The sequence below is a fragment of the Chelonoidis abingdonii genome, chromosome 6 (genome assembly GCF_003597395.2).
Source record: "Chelonoidis abingdonii isolate Lonesome George chromosome 6, CheloAbing_2.0, whole genome shotgun sequence".
In the NCBI taxonomy this organism is placed as follows: Eukaryota; Metazoa; Chordata; order Testudines; family Testudinidae; genus Chelonoidis; species Chelonoidis abingdonii.
Window position 1 is genome coordinate 98620768 of NC_133774.1, and position 14563 is coordinate 98635330.

A 14563-nucleotide genomic window follows, 5' to 3' on the forward strand; every position below is an offset into this window, starting at 1 on the left:
TGATTACACTGACACTTTACAGCGCTGCATCTTGCAGCGCTCAGGGGGGTGTTTTTTCACACCCCAGTTGCAGCGCTGTAAAGTGCCAGTGTAGCCATGGCCTAAGTTGAGTTGTCTACACTTGAATTAGCTCTTCTAGAGTTAGCCTAGCTCAGGTGAGAGTGGCCACACTGGGAAAAACACTTAAACTGCATAGAGGGATTGAATTACTGCACAGTGATATAGTCAGCAAATCAGTTGCGCTACCTCAAGCTGTAGGCTATACACCTTTATGGACCAGCCAACTTGAGTTAAAAGTCCATCAAACTCAAGCTAAGGGTTGGCATGTCTGGTCGGGACCCAAGTCAGGGGCAACACCTGAGTTATAATTCAAAGTAACTGTGCAGGGCAGATAAGGCCATACCTGAATGACAAGTAAAAGCCTCAGTTAATTCTTTCACTAATGATTCCATGATTTGTCACACGAACAAGAGGAGACAGGGAAGTCTTCAGCAGAGCAGGGGCATGGAGAAATTACATATACATACAGTGTTGTTACTATTCCGTATATAGCGAGACAAAGGTGGGTGAGGTAAGCTCTTTTATTGGACCAACTTCTGTTGGTGAAAGACATACGTTTGAGTGACACAGAGCTCCTCTTTAGGTGGGGAAAAGGTGTTGAGTGTGTCAAAGCTAAATACAAGATCAAACAAATAGTTTAGCGTAAGCAATTAGCATACATTTTAAGGAACCATTCTAGATGAAGTGTCCCGTTAAAACCTCTGTAGTTATAGGTCAAAAAGGGGGGCTAATCGGTTACAGATTGTTATAACAAGTTATAAATTCAGTGTCTTTATTAAGACCATGACTTTTAGTGTCTAGCAAAGTTATGAATTTAAACTCCCAGGCTCATCTTTTGAAAGTGTTGTGCAGGTTTCCTTTGAGGATGAGGGCTGATAGGTCAGATATAGAGTGATTGCTTTGTGGAAAGTGTTCACCCACAGGTCATACGGTGTTTTTGTTCTGAATGAACTCACAAGGGAAAACGAGGTGTAGCTTGAAAGCTTGTCTCTCTCTCAAAGAGAATTTGCTCCTATAAAAGATATTCCCTCATCAACCTCGTCTCTCTAATATTCTGGAACCGACATAGCTACAACACTGCACATTATGTATCTACACATACCAGGAGAGAGTATATCATCTAGACCAAACTTGTTGCATTCCAAGATCAAATGAGTGAGATTCTATAGTTTACAATTAGAGGCACAACTCTAAGTGAAGCATGAGCCAGGAGGCATGCAAATGTAGCATTAAGTCACCTTTCTGCCTGCCTGATCCTGGGCTACTCTGGGGGCTGGAATAGCTCCTGGTGTAATTTAGATAGCCCAGGGTGTGTTAGTGCTCCAAATCTCTGCAGTGCTACATTGCTGTAACCTCACTGCTAATATGTCACTCGTATCTCATACCCCTCAGGCCAGGGCTTGTTAAGGGGTTCTCTAAAGGCAGCCTGCATTTGTCTCCCTCAGATCCTGCACTAGGGGAATTCTCCTCCTTGAATAAAAGTGGGAATTTAAAGCCCCTTTACATTGCTCCAGCCCCTTTATCCTGGTTAGGGGAGCCATAGTGGGGATGAAAATCTCACCCAATACCTTGAACTAGGACTCAGTGACTTAACTATGTTTATTTTCACCTATTTTCCAATTATTGAAGTTCAAGCTTAGGTGAAACATATTCCTGGTGGACATTTGCTTTTATATTAACCAAACATACCAGAAAATCTTAAACACAAGGATAATAGGTGACAATTTGATGGCAATGGATACTATACAGTATTACAAAGTAATATATTCTGAATGACATGCTGATGGATGTCTATTTCCTGTTTCTCCTGTTAAGAAAACTGCTGCAATAACATACTTTAAAAGCGTATATTCTTGGTTTCTAAATAGAGTTAGAAAGGCAGATACAGGAAAAAAACCACATAGTCTGTAATTTGTGAACAGATGAGATTTTTCTTCTCTTTTTATGTTCTGACTTTGGTTCCTAGTATACAAACTGCAAAATCATCTTTACTCTTCCTGAATGTTAAAGCTGCATTATCTTACAAATAAATAAAAATAAAAACAAATAAATACATTAAAAATTAAAGGCAATTTGGTCTGTCTCCTAATCTAATCAAACATATGATTCTTCTTGAAGAAAGAAAATAGTCCACAAAGTACAAGTGAAGACAGAAATGTCTAATTGCGGATTACAAACTATAATGTGCCATTTTCTACCTCAGAGTTTCAACACAACTCCCACTGAAGTTGCACACACATAGCTGAGATTAGAATTTGACCCAATGGCTCTGCATATAACCCTGAGATGCATGAATGTGCTGGCAGATCGAGGTGCTGCTGCAAGGTACCTCTTCCCTCACCTTGCACAGGCAGGCAGGATTCCTAACTAGTTCTCAAGGAAGCATGGGAAGTGATGTCATAGGTAACAATCCATCAGTGAAGCAGCCCAAATAAAAATAATAGTTCATGTGAAATCGTAGTCTTGAAAAACCCTTAAACCCAGGGATATTAGCTAGATATGAGCTGAGCAAGCCAGGATTTATTTTTGTAAAATGAAAACTAGGGATGGTTTGGATTCATCTTCCACTTAATCCAACCTACCTAAATTTAGGGGGTGGATAAAAGGTTCCAGTTTTGGCTCATCTCTGGCATCATCACACAGAATATTTATGGTGCATTTCAACTTCAAGTACAGTGCAGTCATCTGTTTAGAGCCTTCAGTTTTGTTCAGCCACTGTCTGTTTTAAATGCCGTGAACAATATAAAACAGTAGATTTCTGGGACCGTCAGGCCCATGCAGAGCGTATGCTACTGAAAATGCATGCAGACCGCAGCCATTCTGTTTTCAGCATCTGCGGTTTCAGAATTCAGAACATGGTCAGTTTGTGAACATAAAATACTTGGTAAGAAAAAAATTCTTATAGTTGTGAAGAATTTTCCACCATAGCTTTGTTTGTGGTTATATTTCGTATTTCATGTGATGATTCATACTGTGAATGGCCCTAGACTCAGTTAAGGTTTATACTGGACTTGCCTGCTCTTGTGTTAGTACTGAATAATAAATCCAACCACAATTGTCTCCTCTTTACTGGGTAACATCCCTTGTCTAAAATAATAATTACTCTGCTTTTTCCAGAATTTCTGCTGTGCTTCTTTTCTGACCACAGAACAGTTGCTGAGTGCAAATCAGAGATTAGTTAAATAAGCGGGTGAAAAAAAATACTTTTAGAAAAAGACTATATTAAGGTTCTGGATGAAAACAATACAAGCATGAAAAAGGAGAGAGAACACAAACTCTTCCTCCCTGCTGTGCCGACATCTAGCAGTGTTTCAGTACAGTCATGTAACAGTATGTGATTACAAACCTATAACCAGACTTCAGTGATTTAGCACAACAGGACCAGACCTCAACTTGAACTCTGAGTCTAATTGCTTCAAAGAGTTTAAGTTTTGTGGACTTAAAATTTCCACAAAATAGTCCAATCCATGTACTCCTGATACTCTTTCTACTCTCCTTCTGCCACATCATAGGATGTTGGAGATATCATTTTATTCAGGGATTGTCTAGACAGGGATATTTGGGAAATTAAAATTAAAATTAATTGTTAACGCTGTTTAAACCATATCAAACCCATGTTGATACTCTTATTCAGTAACAGTAAATTAAGCTAAATCAAATGAAGGACACTTTACTTGAGTGTCCACACAGAGGCTTAAGGCGGTTCAACTAATGCACTTTAAATGCAGACCTTTAGTTAATCACATCATTTTCCTGAATATCCCTGTTTAGGCAAGCCTAGAGCTATACAATAAAAATGTATTTTGAATTAAACTACACAAATTTAATACTACCTTCCCTTGGTCTAAAATGTGTATCTTAATGGACTTCCAGAGCCAAAAGGGAAAATCCTTAAGCCATTATTTATTCCTTACTCATCCAGAACTCCCATTGAAATCAATAGGAATTATACTTGAATTAATAATAATACCACCAAGAATCACATCAGAGAACAAACCACCATTACATTTTGAACAACAATGCCACTAGCCTCACACAAGTTGATAGGTTGCCTGGTGGCCCAACATTATTCCTGAGAGTATACAGAGTTGTGTAGATCATGACTGCAGAACTTGCCACAGAACTGTGCTCCAGAATATCAGCTTTCATTTTAAAATGTGTTTCTAACCTGAAATTCATTTTTTCAAGTGTAAACTGATGCTTTGTTGCCTTACAAAGTCTGCAGACAGGCTGAACAATGGTTTTGGGGGTGTCAACAGGTACTTTCTTCTCAGAAGGTTGTTAAGTCTGAAACCTCAGGACAGGTAATTTAAATGTGAACACTATTTAATTATTTAACTGCTGCCCATTTTAGCAGAAACATTCATTTTATGTGCTTATCCTGCAATCCCAAACTGCCTCCAAAAGCTTCACAGGAGCCAAAAGCCCCAGCTTCCTCTTGCCCAACTGGCAAAAACTCCAGCTGCCCCTCTGACAACCTCAATGATCGAGTTATGCTTTAAGACAAAATTCTGATATATACCAAAAACTGAAAATATGGGGGCAGTGCACGATAAGTGGGATTTAATATTAACAGAACATGGGTGCCACTGTACTGATTATATTGTTCATTTTAATATTTAATTAATTGAAAATCTTCTTTTCATTTAAATGAAACCACCAGAGAATTTTTAGTCTGGTGCACAATTGTGTCACAGAATCTAGAAACCTAACCGATGAATTAGGTCCAGCACTGCAGAATACGTGGGGTTTTGGCTATATAGATGTGGTTTATAAGAAGTAAGAAGAGCTCTTCTCCCTCTCCAGTGCGAAAAATCTGTGCACCATCCGATACAGTGAGTCCCCAAAGTTAAGGAAATTGATGTGCTGTGCAAGCTCAGAATGTTATTTTCAACAGCCAGAGCTTTATTATTTCCAAATCATATTTCTTTGCACAAGGCAAAGCATGGATCCTGCCTTCAGTATTACATATGTACCATGTTTGTGCTTTAATAAAATTAATTTTAATTACTTGAGTGTTTAAAATAGTATATTCAATGAAGAATGCCTTTTAACATTCAGATAATTAAAAAATGTCTGACTAGTGTAAAACTTTCCAAATCTACGTTGAACTTTCCAAAACATTTCACACCAGTTCTCTCCACTCCCTATGAGTCCTCTTCCTTCTCCTACCATGTCACACTCAGGCTGCACTCCTATTGCTACTGTGACTCTTTCCTTCCCTGACATCTGTTTAGCACTTCCCGCTCTCGGCTCCTGCCTCAGCTCCCGCTGTGTCTCTAACTGGAGTAGAGGAAAGGAGTAAGGTGTGCTGAGGCTAGTGAGGAGAGGGCAGGGAAATGGAGGAAGGGAGTCATCTCAGACCCTGGTCCTGCCCATCCTGGCATCCTGTTAAGAAAGTAGGAGAAACAGCAGAGGAAACTGGAGGGCAGACCCAAAAGGTGGAGTCTGCAGTCTAAAGCAAGAGGTTACTTAAGTCTGAACTCACACAGAAGTCCCATTGAAATCAATGAGGCTTTTTAACTGAGTAGCTTGTGGCTCATAGCTTTTGTGATAATTTTTTTAAACAATGACTCTTCCTATGACAATAATTTATTTAAGGGTGAAAGGGACAGTGTCTACTCTAGGCATCAAAAGCAGAAAAGACAAATTAATTCATAGAGGCCTAGGCTAACGTGTAGCATTTCAAAAAACAATTTACAGTATGAGACTTCTGACACAGTTGCAGTGATGAGTCTGACTTCTCCATTAATCCATCATGACAAACCTCCAGCCCAAAGGACGGCTGGGAGTGTTGGCAGGAGTGTTACATAATTTTGAAAACACTTGCTGAGAAGTCAAATGCTGCAGATACTATCTCCTGCTCCACCCAATGAAGGGATGTTTTGACAGTTTTTTCAGTTTTGATACTAATTTAACTAGACATAATGAACATACACAGAGCCACAATAGATACTGGAGTTTAATGAGTCTTTTACTGTTGGTTGATTTGTTCTGAGGTTGTGTGTGCATACACACACACACACACACACACACACACACGTGATACTCATTTTTCTTTTTTTTTCTTGCTTCACTATGATTTATTTTACACGATAATGGACCAAGGTGTATATTATTCTTCTCTTGTTTTTTATGCATGATATTTTTCCTTTTCAGTAAGTTTTATATCAGAGAGGTAGCTGTGTTAGTCTGGATCTGTAAAAGCAGCAAAGAGTCCTGTGGCACATTACAAACTAACAGACGTATTGGAGCATGAGCTTTCGTGGGTGAACACCCACTTTGTTGGATGCATGTAAGTTTTATGGCATTCATCATATTTTTAATATATAGATACTGATTTCTGCAGGTCATTCTCCTTGGCTGAATCTTTGTTTCCTTAAATTATTTTTCTTCAAAACAATGAACTACATCAATATTCTGTGTGTGTGTGTGTATGAGCGAGAGAAGGAGAGCAAGAGAGAGAGAGAGACAGACATGCACACACTCCAAAAAATGCAAAGAGCAAGAACTTCTGGGAACCGTTCAATAAAATAAAATAAATATAATATTATACATTAGGGATGGGTAGAAACAGAAGTGATTTAATTTTGCACTCTCTCATTGGTATCCATTTTATCTGAACTATCAAAGTTTGGAGACAGAAGGGTTCAGATACAAAGCTACAATTCGTCAGTTATACATACACTTCAAAGGCCATAAATATTTTAACTCTGTGAAGCTCAAAAGCTTGTACATGCCAACAGAAGTTGGTCCGATAAAAATATTACCTCACCTATCCTGTCTCAACCCTACTGACTTCAGTGGAGTTGCATGGTTGTAAACTGATGGCAAAGCTCAGCAAAAACTCCTCTTGTTTTTCACTCAGACAATGGTATCCTTGTAAAATTTTCTAAATAGCTGTGCCAGCCTACAATTCTCAAACATTCTGACATTTTTAATTTTTGAAGTATTACTACTTTCTTGGCTCATCCCTAAATTCCAAAACAATACTCTGCCATTCATTTCACACAATTTAAGTCAAGACTGACTGTTTGAAGTCCAGCATGTGTGTCAGCCTTGCACTCAAAATCACCAGGAATGTTTTATTCCCGTAGCTGGTATGGTTTTTGGCTTAGTTTTCAAGTGAATTCCCAGTTATGTCACAATAGGATTCTGAATTATTCCCCATAGAGCCCTCTCCTTGGTGAGGATCTTCAACCAGGCTCTGAGCACCCTCAATATCTTGGCAGATTGAGCCCTAGTATTGTATTATGTAAAGGCCGGAGGCTGGGTAAACAGTACAAAGTTGTACCCCATGATTCTTTCCCCCTCTTGTGGTTACACATTGTTTAGTGAATTGCTATAAATTCCAGTTGAATCCACTCCTTTTTACTCTTACTGTAATTCCTTGCAATTTAACTGATAAGTGAATGCCTTTCCCCATTCTATACTGAGTGCAAATGAACAAATCCCAGTGGGAAGACAGAGATTTAAAGTAATTCAGATAAAATAACTGTACTCTGTAATACAGTTGTTATAAATACATAAAGCAATTCCAATAGAATATAAACTGGGATTTCCAGCATCTACCCAAAATGTCAATCGCAAGTTCTCATTCAAAATACTCAGAAACAAGGGTAGGAAAATTTCAAATGAGGCAAAGTCAAGAAAGCAGGCAGATTATAAAGCTATTATATTATTTATAATGAGAGAGGGAGAGCCTGAGGTGGGAGGGATAGAGAGAGACTGAGCCCTAAAAAGGATGACACGAAGAAACATGCATGGTAAATGTTACCTGAACCCCTTAGAAGGTATGCAAGGCAGGGTTTCTCTGGAGCCTTGGCTCATGAATAAAGAATTCATATAATATGAGCCTTCCAAGGTTGTAAAATAATTATATATATAATATATTAATTGGGAAATAGTATGTAATTACTGAATTCAAGACCACAACATAGTACATTTGCAAAAGAGGGCAGAGTTCAAATTGTGCATGAAACCTTAGCTTTGGCATTCTCTGACATTTAGTGATTTACTGTGCAACTTTAACAAACTTTTAAAGTAGATTTTCAATGGAAATTCCTTGTATTTTATTTTCAAAAGAAAAAAACCATACAATATATATTAGAAAGAACTGGAATGCCTTATTTCATGAGCCTTACATAATCTACAGGATGGATTTCCTGTTCTAATCTTGCTATTTTCCCACAAAACATAAATTTAAGAACATGAAAATGCGTATTTGCCTTTTACCAAGCAGCTTCACTACAAATACTACTTCTATCCAAGAAGCACTGAGAAAAAGTAAAGGAAAAAATAACCCAGAATATACAGTTTTGTTGTAGATAACACAGATCCCCCAGGACTTACATCTTTGCCAATCAGGTCCTCTTGGTTCTCTACAATTCCCCAAGGGGCTATACCAATGGTACAGATCTTCCCTCGGGATTTTGAGGCATGATCCTTTAATGCATCTCCAACATGCCGAATGACTCCTGAAAAAAAGAAACAGGCACATAATCAAAAATTCAAAGCACAGCATTTTTGGTCACTTTGGTCTGGAACCAGCCAAACACTTAAGTGTATGCTTTCCTTTAAGCATGTGAGTAATCCCATCCCTATTCAACACAGTGCTTAAACATGTGCTTAAAGTTAAGTATTTCCTTAAGTGTTTTTTTCAGAACTGGGGCCATAATAAAATGATGTAGATTGATATATACAGCGCCTTGCTAGTTCAGTGTATTTGACATACAACCTTATTGAATAAAATAATGTAAACAACAAATGGCACAACTCTAACAATGAAAATGAAGACTTGACAATCATCACTTTGCTTTTTCTCATCTGTATCCAGATACATACACACTCTAATAAAAAATAATGTGTGGTGTGTATATCTTTTATCCTCTTCAAGTATGCAGAAACGCACAGAAAAGGGGAAAAAATGTGTAGTCTGCATGATTGTCCCCTCAAATTTTGAAACTTCTCAGACATGTAATCCACAAGTAAGGTGATTGAAATACTGATGGAAATGTTGTGAAAGCATCATTACACCCAGCTGTAGACAGCGATGGCACCATCCCATTAAACCACAAACCCAGTCATTTGAGATAGTTTCCCATAGGGAGCCAGGGAAAAGCCAGCAGGGAGCGCAAGGTAGTAGAGACTGGTGCACACAGAATGACTGCTCCATGGCTTAGCATACTCTGATTACTGTTTCCACGGTCTAAAGCAACTTCTGGCTACTTTAATCACATTCCTGGGCTAACTCCTGTACCCTGAACATGTACAGGATAATGTGCCAGGCTGGACAGTTGCTCTTGGACTCAGGCTCTCTTTTGTGCTTTCCAAGCACACTTTCCTAACAGTTTTGACACAGCTTGTATCAAGAGCTACTTTTATCACCTGACTGCAGCTAACAGCAGCTCAAGAGCACATGGAATTTAATGTCACTTGCTCTTCTTTGCTGACAACTTTGCATAAAATGCATTTAAAATCTACTTGTGCTCACTGAGGGTATAACTGGTTCCAAATTACATTCTTAGATTTTGGTTTTTTTTTAAAAAAACAAAAAAAAACAAAAAAACAGTTTTCTTTACTGTTTCCATACTATGGTTCCATGAATCCTAAAGTGACATGGGCAGCATTACAACAATCAGACAATAACCACAAGTTTCCCCATGTATCAGAGGGGTAGCCGTGTTAGTCTGGATCTGTAAAAGCAGCAGAGAATCCTGTGGCACCTTATAGACTAACAGACGTTTTGGAGCGTGAGCTTTCGCAGGTCTGACGAAGTGGGTATTCACCCACGAAAGCTCACGCTCCAAAACGTCTGTTAGTCTATAAGGTGCCACAGGATTCTCTGCTGCTTTTAAGTTTCCCCATAGCTACTACCCTCTTATACCCATTTAAAATCAACAGTGAAAAAAACCTGACATCTAATCTTCTAATCTCCCCGGCTGCCACCTCATTGTCTGGCAGATGAGGCAAAATGCACGCATCTCAGCCATATGACTCTGTGATCCCACATCCTGATGCTGCAGAGCAGGTCTTCTCTGTTTGCAAAAGCTATTGCTTTCCAGTGAATACAGCTTCTGATGCCAGATGAATATTGAAAGCAATTTGTTTATAAGAAGATATAGGGGTGAGTCAGGCGTACGCTATCTATGTTATGTTGTGAATACTAATACTCTGAGGGCAACATTTTAGGGGGGGTTTCTATTATGCCTTTTATTAATTTACACCTAGCTTTCTGTCTAACTAATGACTACATTAGTTGCCATTCCATGTATGATATGTGTATACTGCCATATTATGAGTACATTGTGAGTGGCAGCAGCTAATGTATATACACACTTCAGGTTAATAGTCATGCCTTGAGTTTAAACAGGGCTTGCTAATATTCTTCAGAAAGGAAATGTTGGAAAGAATTTTTATCCAAAACAGTGGTGAGATTTACAAACAAATTAGGTACCGAATTTACACGTACAATTGGACACACAGTTTAAGTGCCCAGTTACCACAATTATGCAAAACTTTCCAGAGAGCCAAAAAACAAAGGAAACTGGGCTAACAACTACTCCAGTCATCTTTAATTCAATATATATTAAAAACAAAGCAATCTCGTTAGGCATATTCTGAACTGAGCTTCAAAATCCGTAGTGCCTAATCCAAATCCCATTTAAATCAATGCAAAGATTCCCATTTACTTCAATGAGCTTTGTATCAGGCCCACATTATCAATGTGGTAGAATGAATATGCTACTCTCCATAGGCACTGAAAGGATTAAATAATGCTGTAATATTGATGTAGTGTAGCTGTGCTGACTCAGGTACAGATAATGTTCCACAACAATTCACATGTGCATACTTCAACCTTATCTATTATCATTCATCATATGCAGAATGTTTTGCCTCACCTCATTTCCCTGCCCCCACTTCCTGCCTCCTCATCATTTCTGTCTCTCCATGACAGTAACACTCATGTGGACAGGTAGAAAATAATTCCATGTCAGGGCTCTAAAATTTGGATGTGTTCAACTTTGCATATAAATTGAAATGTTCTCTCTGTTTCTGCAAGGACAATTGGAAAAAAAACAAACAACCAACCTGAAAAAAAAAAAAATCAGACTCCTAATCCACATCGGGGCGGAGGTGGGAAATGACTTTTATTCAGATTAAAGGCTTTTATTTTTTTTTCCCAGGCACAGAAAATAGAAAAACTCTTTTCTCTGTCACATTTGACTTATTCTTATAAGTGAAAGACAAAAGTTGCCTCTTCTTTATTTGGATGAAAATATTTTCTTTAATGAAGTGGAAAGTTTCTTGTTTTTAATAACTATGAACTAGTTACCCTTTCAGGCTGCTAGCTGCACATCACTCCATTCCATAAATGGTACCTGGGCTCATTGATGTTAGTCTCACGAACTCCCTTCTGACAAAACACTTCAGATTGTCTCACACCAGGTTTTATTTTTTGGACTTCACAATCTGCCTTTCATGCTTTAATAAACCTTTTATTCTTGGAGAGCTGCTCAATAGGTATAATTCTGGTATTTTCTTGTTAATGTATAATAAAAACAAGATACCCTAAAATGGTTCAGCTTCTCTTAATTGGACTAATTCTAAATCATGATGGTAAAATGATGAAAGCCTCCCTGATGCCACAAAGCTCTTATTTTAATGTTGGTTGTTACCTGTGTTTACTCCTCCAGTGAATATCCATGCTCCAGTTGTCATGGCAGCTTTAATCAGACCTTTCCCAAAGACTTGCTTGAGTTTTGGCTGAAGTTCAAAATTCTGAAGGCCTCCATGCACAGAGATGAGAAGCTTGGGGAGCTCAAGCTGCCACTCTTTTGTCATCAGGTGTAGAAGAAGATCAGGCTTTGTGTCGAAAGACACACGTACATACTGCAGAATTAAGGGCATTGATAAAGAAAAAGGTTGGTTATGACTCATGATGTGTAACACCAAGAAAATATTTAAAAACATACAACTTTTGCCACAAAAAAATTAATTGTAACTGTGATGGTTTAAAAAGCAATTTATGAAACTACAGACCATGATATTTATAATTAGCAATTTCACAGAGGTTACCCTCTTCAAAGCTTTTCACAAAAATTAATCAATCAATCTTTACCACACCCTTGTCAGGTGCTAATAGATTAATATTATCCTTAATTTACAGATGATGAAATTAAGGCAGAGAGGTTAAGTGATCTGCCCAAGGCCATAGGGGCAGTTGGTATCATACCTCCATTTAGAACTCTATTCCAGACAAATGTATTGAAAAACATCTACAAAATATGTAATAGTAAACCAGGGTCGGCTCTATGTTTTTTGTCACCTCAAACATGGCAGTTAGGCAGCCTCTGGTCATGTGGATTCGGTGGCAGCTCTGCAGGTGATCTGCCGGTCCCACGCCTTTGGCGTACTCGCTGTTGAATTGCCGCTGAAGCTGTGGGACTGGTGGACCTCCCACAGAAAAGCCGCCGAAGGCTGCCTGACTGCCGCCCTCACGGCGACCAGCACGCCGCCCCCCCTGCGACCGGCACGCCGCCCCCCCCGGCTTGCTGCCCCAGGAACGCGCTTGCTGAGCAGGTGCCTGGAGCTGCCCCTGTTTCAGACATGCCTGCATTTAACTTAGGGTTAAGAGTTGCAAAGTCGAGCACTCAGAAGTTAGGAAATGGCTGAATTAAGGTTCCCCTTTCAACTTGTTTCACTTGTGTGGATTTAATGAAGAATAAACTATTACGCACTGACTGATGTTATATTTTAAGGCCAGAAGGGCCCATTAGGTTCATCTACACTAAACTTTTGCATAAGACAAACCACAGAATTTCACCCAGTAGTTCCTGCATCAAGCCCCTAACTTCTGGTTGAGCTAGAGCACATACAATTATTCTGGAGCCTTCCACTAATATATTTCTTTCCCCCACCCCTCATGGTTTATCAGCATAACCTTCAGATCCACAGCACAGACTTCAGTATGGACATATCTGGTTTTAGAACATTTATTACTACATTTCAGTGAACATATTACGCTAACATATTACAAGAACATTTTGTTCATTTTTACTGTCTATTCTTTTTTGTGGTCTGCAATTGGTCATCTACAGTAAGTCACATGGTATTGTTTCTGCTTCTTGAGTGGATGTGAAACTTCAGAAGGAAACAGTATTTCTGGCATGAATGCTAATATCTGTGGTTGCATGCAAATATGGGTATTCACGTGAGGGATAGCCATTCTCAACATTCCTACAAGCAGAGCCCCATTTGCACAAATGATCATGAGAAAACAAATAGAATAAGAACTTGATCCAATTGAAAAGCGCACCAGAATTAGAAAATATTGATTCACTCTACTATTATAATAATCTTCCCAACAGCGGCTAAGTCTTTTTACTATTAGGGGGCAAAAAGCCATATGTAGTGTATATCTGATAAGCATGTATTGAACTGTCAAGTATGTGTGTAATAGCTGGATTGCTGAAATTTAAAGGCAATTTCTGCTAGGCATATGAGTGCACTGACTGAATGCTGACGATAACAGATTTCACTAAGAATTTCACCCAGTAGTTTCTGCATGAAGCCCATAACTTCTGGCCTTCACCCAGAATTGAGGTGATCATGGACTTGTGACACACAGGAATGTTGGTAAGACACTAATCTTTATTTCCATCACCCTTTCACAAGACAGAAGTTGGGGTTACTAAAGGTTGCATCACAATTACATGGCAGGGGTCAGCAGCCACATACTGTTACTATTATTGCAGGCAGGGCCGGCTCCAGGCCACAGCGTGCCAAGCGCATGCTTGGGGTGGCATGCCGCGGGGGGCGCTCTGCCAGTTGCCGGGAGGGCAGCAGGCGGCTCCGGTGGAGCTCTTGCAGGCGTGCCTGCGGAGGGTCCGCTGGTCCCACGGCTCCGGTGGAGCATACACAGGCACGCCTGTGGGAGGTCCACTGGAGCCGCGGGACCACCGGACCCCCTGCAGGGAAGCCTGCAGGAGGTCCACCAGAGCCGTGGGACCGGCGAGTGGCAGAGTGCCCCCCGTGGCATCCCACTGTGCGTGGGGCGGTGAAATTGCTAGAGCCGGCCCTGACTGAGGGTGCTCAGCATCTCATAAGGCTGAACCCTCTGAATAGTTAAAGGAGGGAAGATTTTCTGTTGGTCTGAGTATTATATTCCTGTTTTGTTGGCAACAAGAGCCTATGTATTCAGTCCCACACGATGAATGTATGCATTTTAACTGATGATGATGTTCATATACATTTGTTACAAGCAGAGGTTGTAGGACCATCCCATGTGCCATTCCTGCTCAGATCAAGTCCTGTATCCCGCCACCACTCATGACAGACACCTAATGTTTAAAATGAAGGCAAAAATTGCATAGGATGCACATTAGCCATTTTGCAAAAGTGTGACTGGGGGTCAGAAGGTTTCCTTCTGACCCTTGTAGCAATTGATTTATTCCATAAAACACATGATTTCATTAACCTGAATTTAGCTTGCATAACTATC

General features: G+C 39.6%; 1 protein-coding gene across 6 annotated transcripts in view; it reads right to left on the reverse strand.

The window, feature by feature from the left end:
• Window positions 1-14563, reverse strand: part of TRPM3 (transient receptor potential cation channel subfamily M member 3) — a 597865-nt gene that overhangs the window by 162309 nt on the left and 420993 nt on the right. For all 6 annotated transcript variants that reach the window (XM_032798185.2, XM_032798181.2, XM_032798183.2 and 3 more), the window contains exons 4-5: window positions 11739-11952; window positions 8413-8537 (exon numbers count right to left, since the gene is read on the reverse strand). In XM_032798185.2, the coding sequence (XP_032654076.1) occupies window positions 8413-8537; window positions 11739-11952 (339 nt within the window). The remainder of the gene's footprint in view (window positions 1-8412; window positions 8538-11738; window positions 11953-14563) is intronic.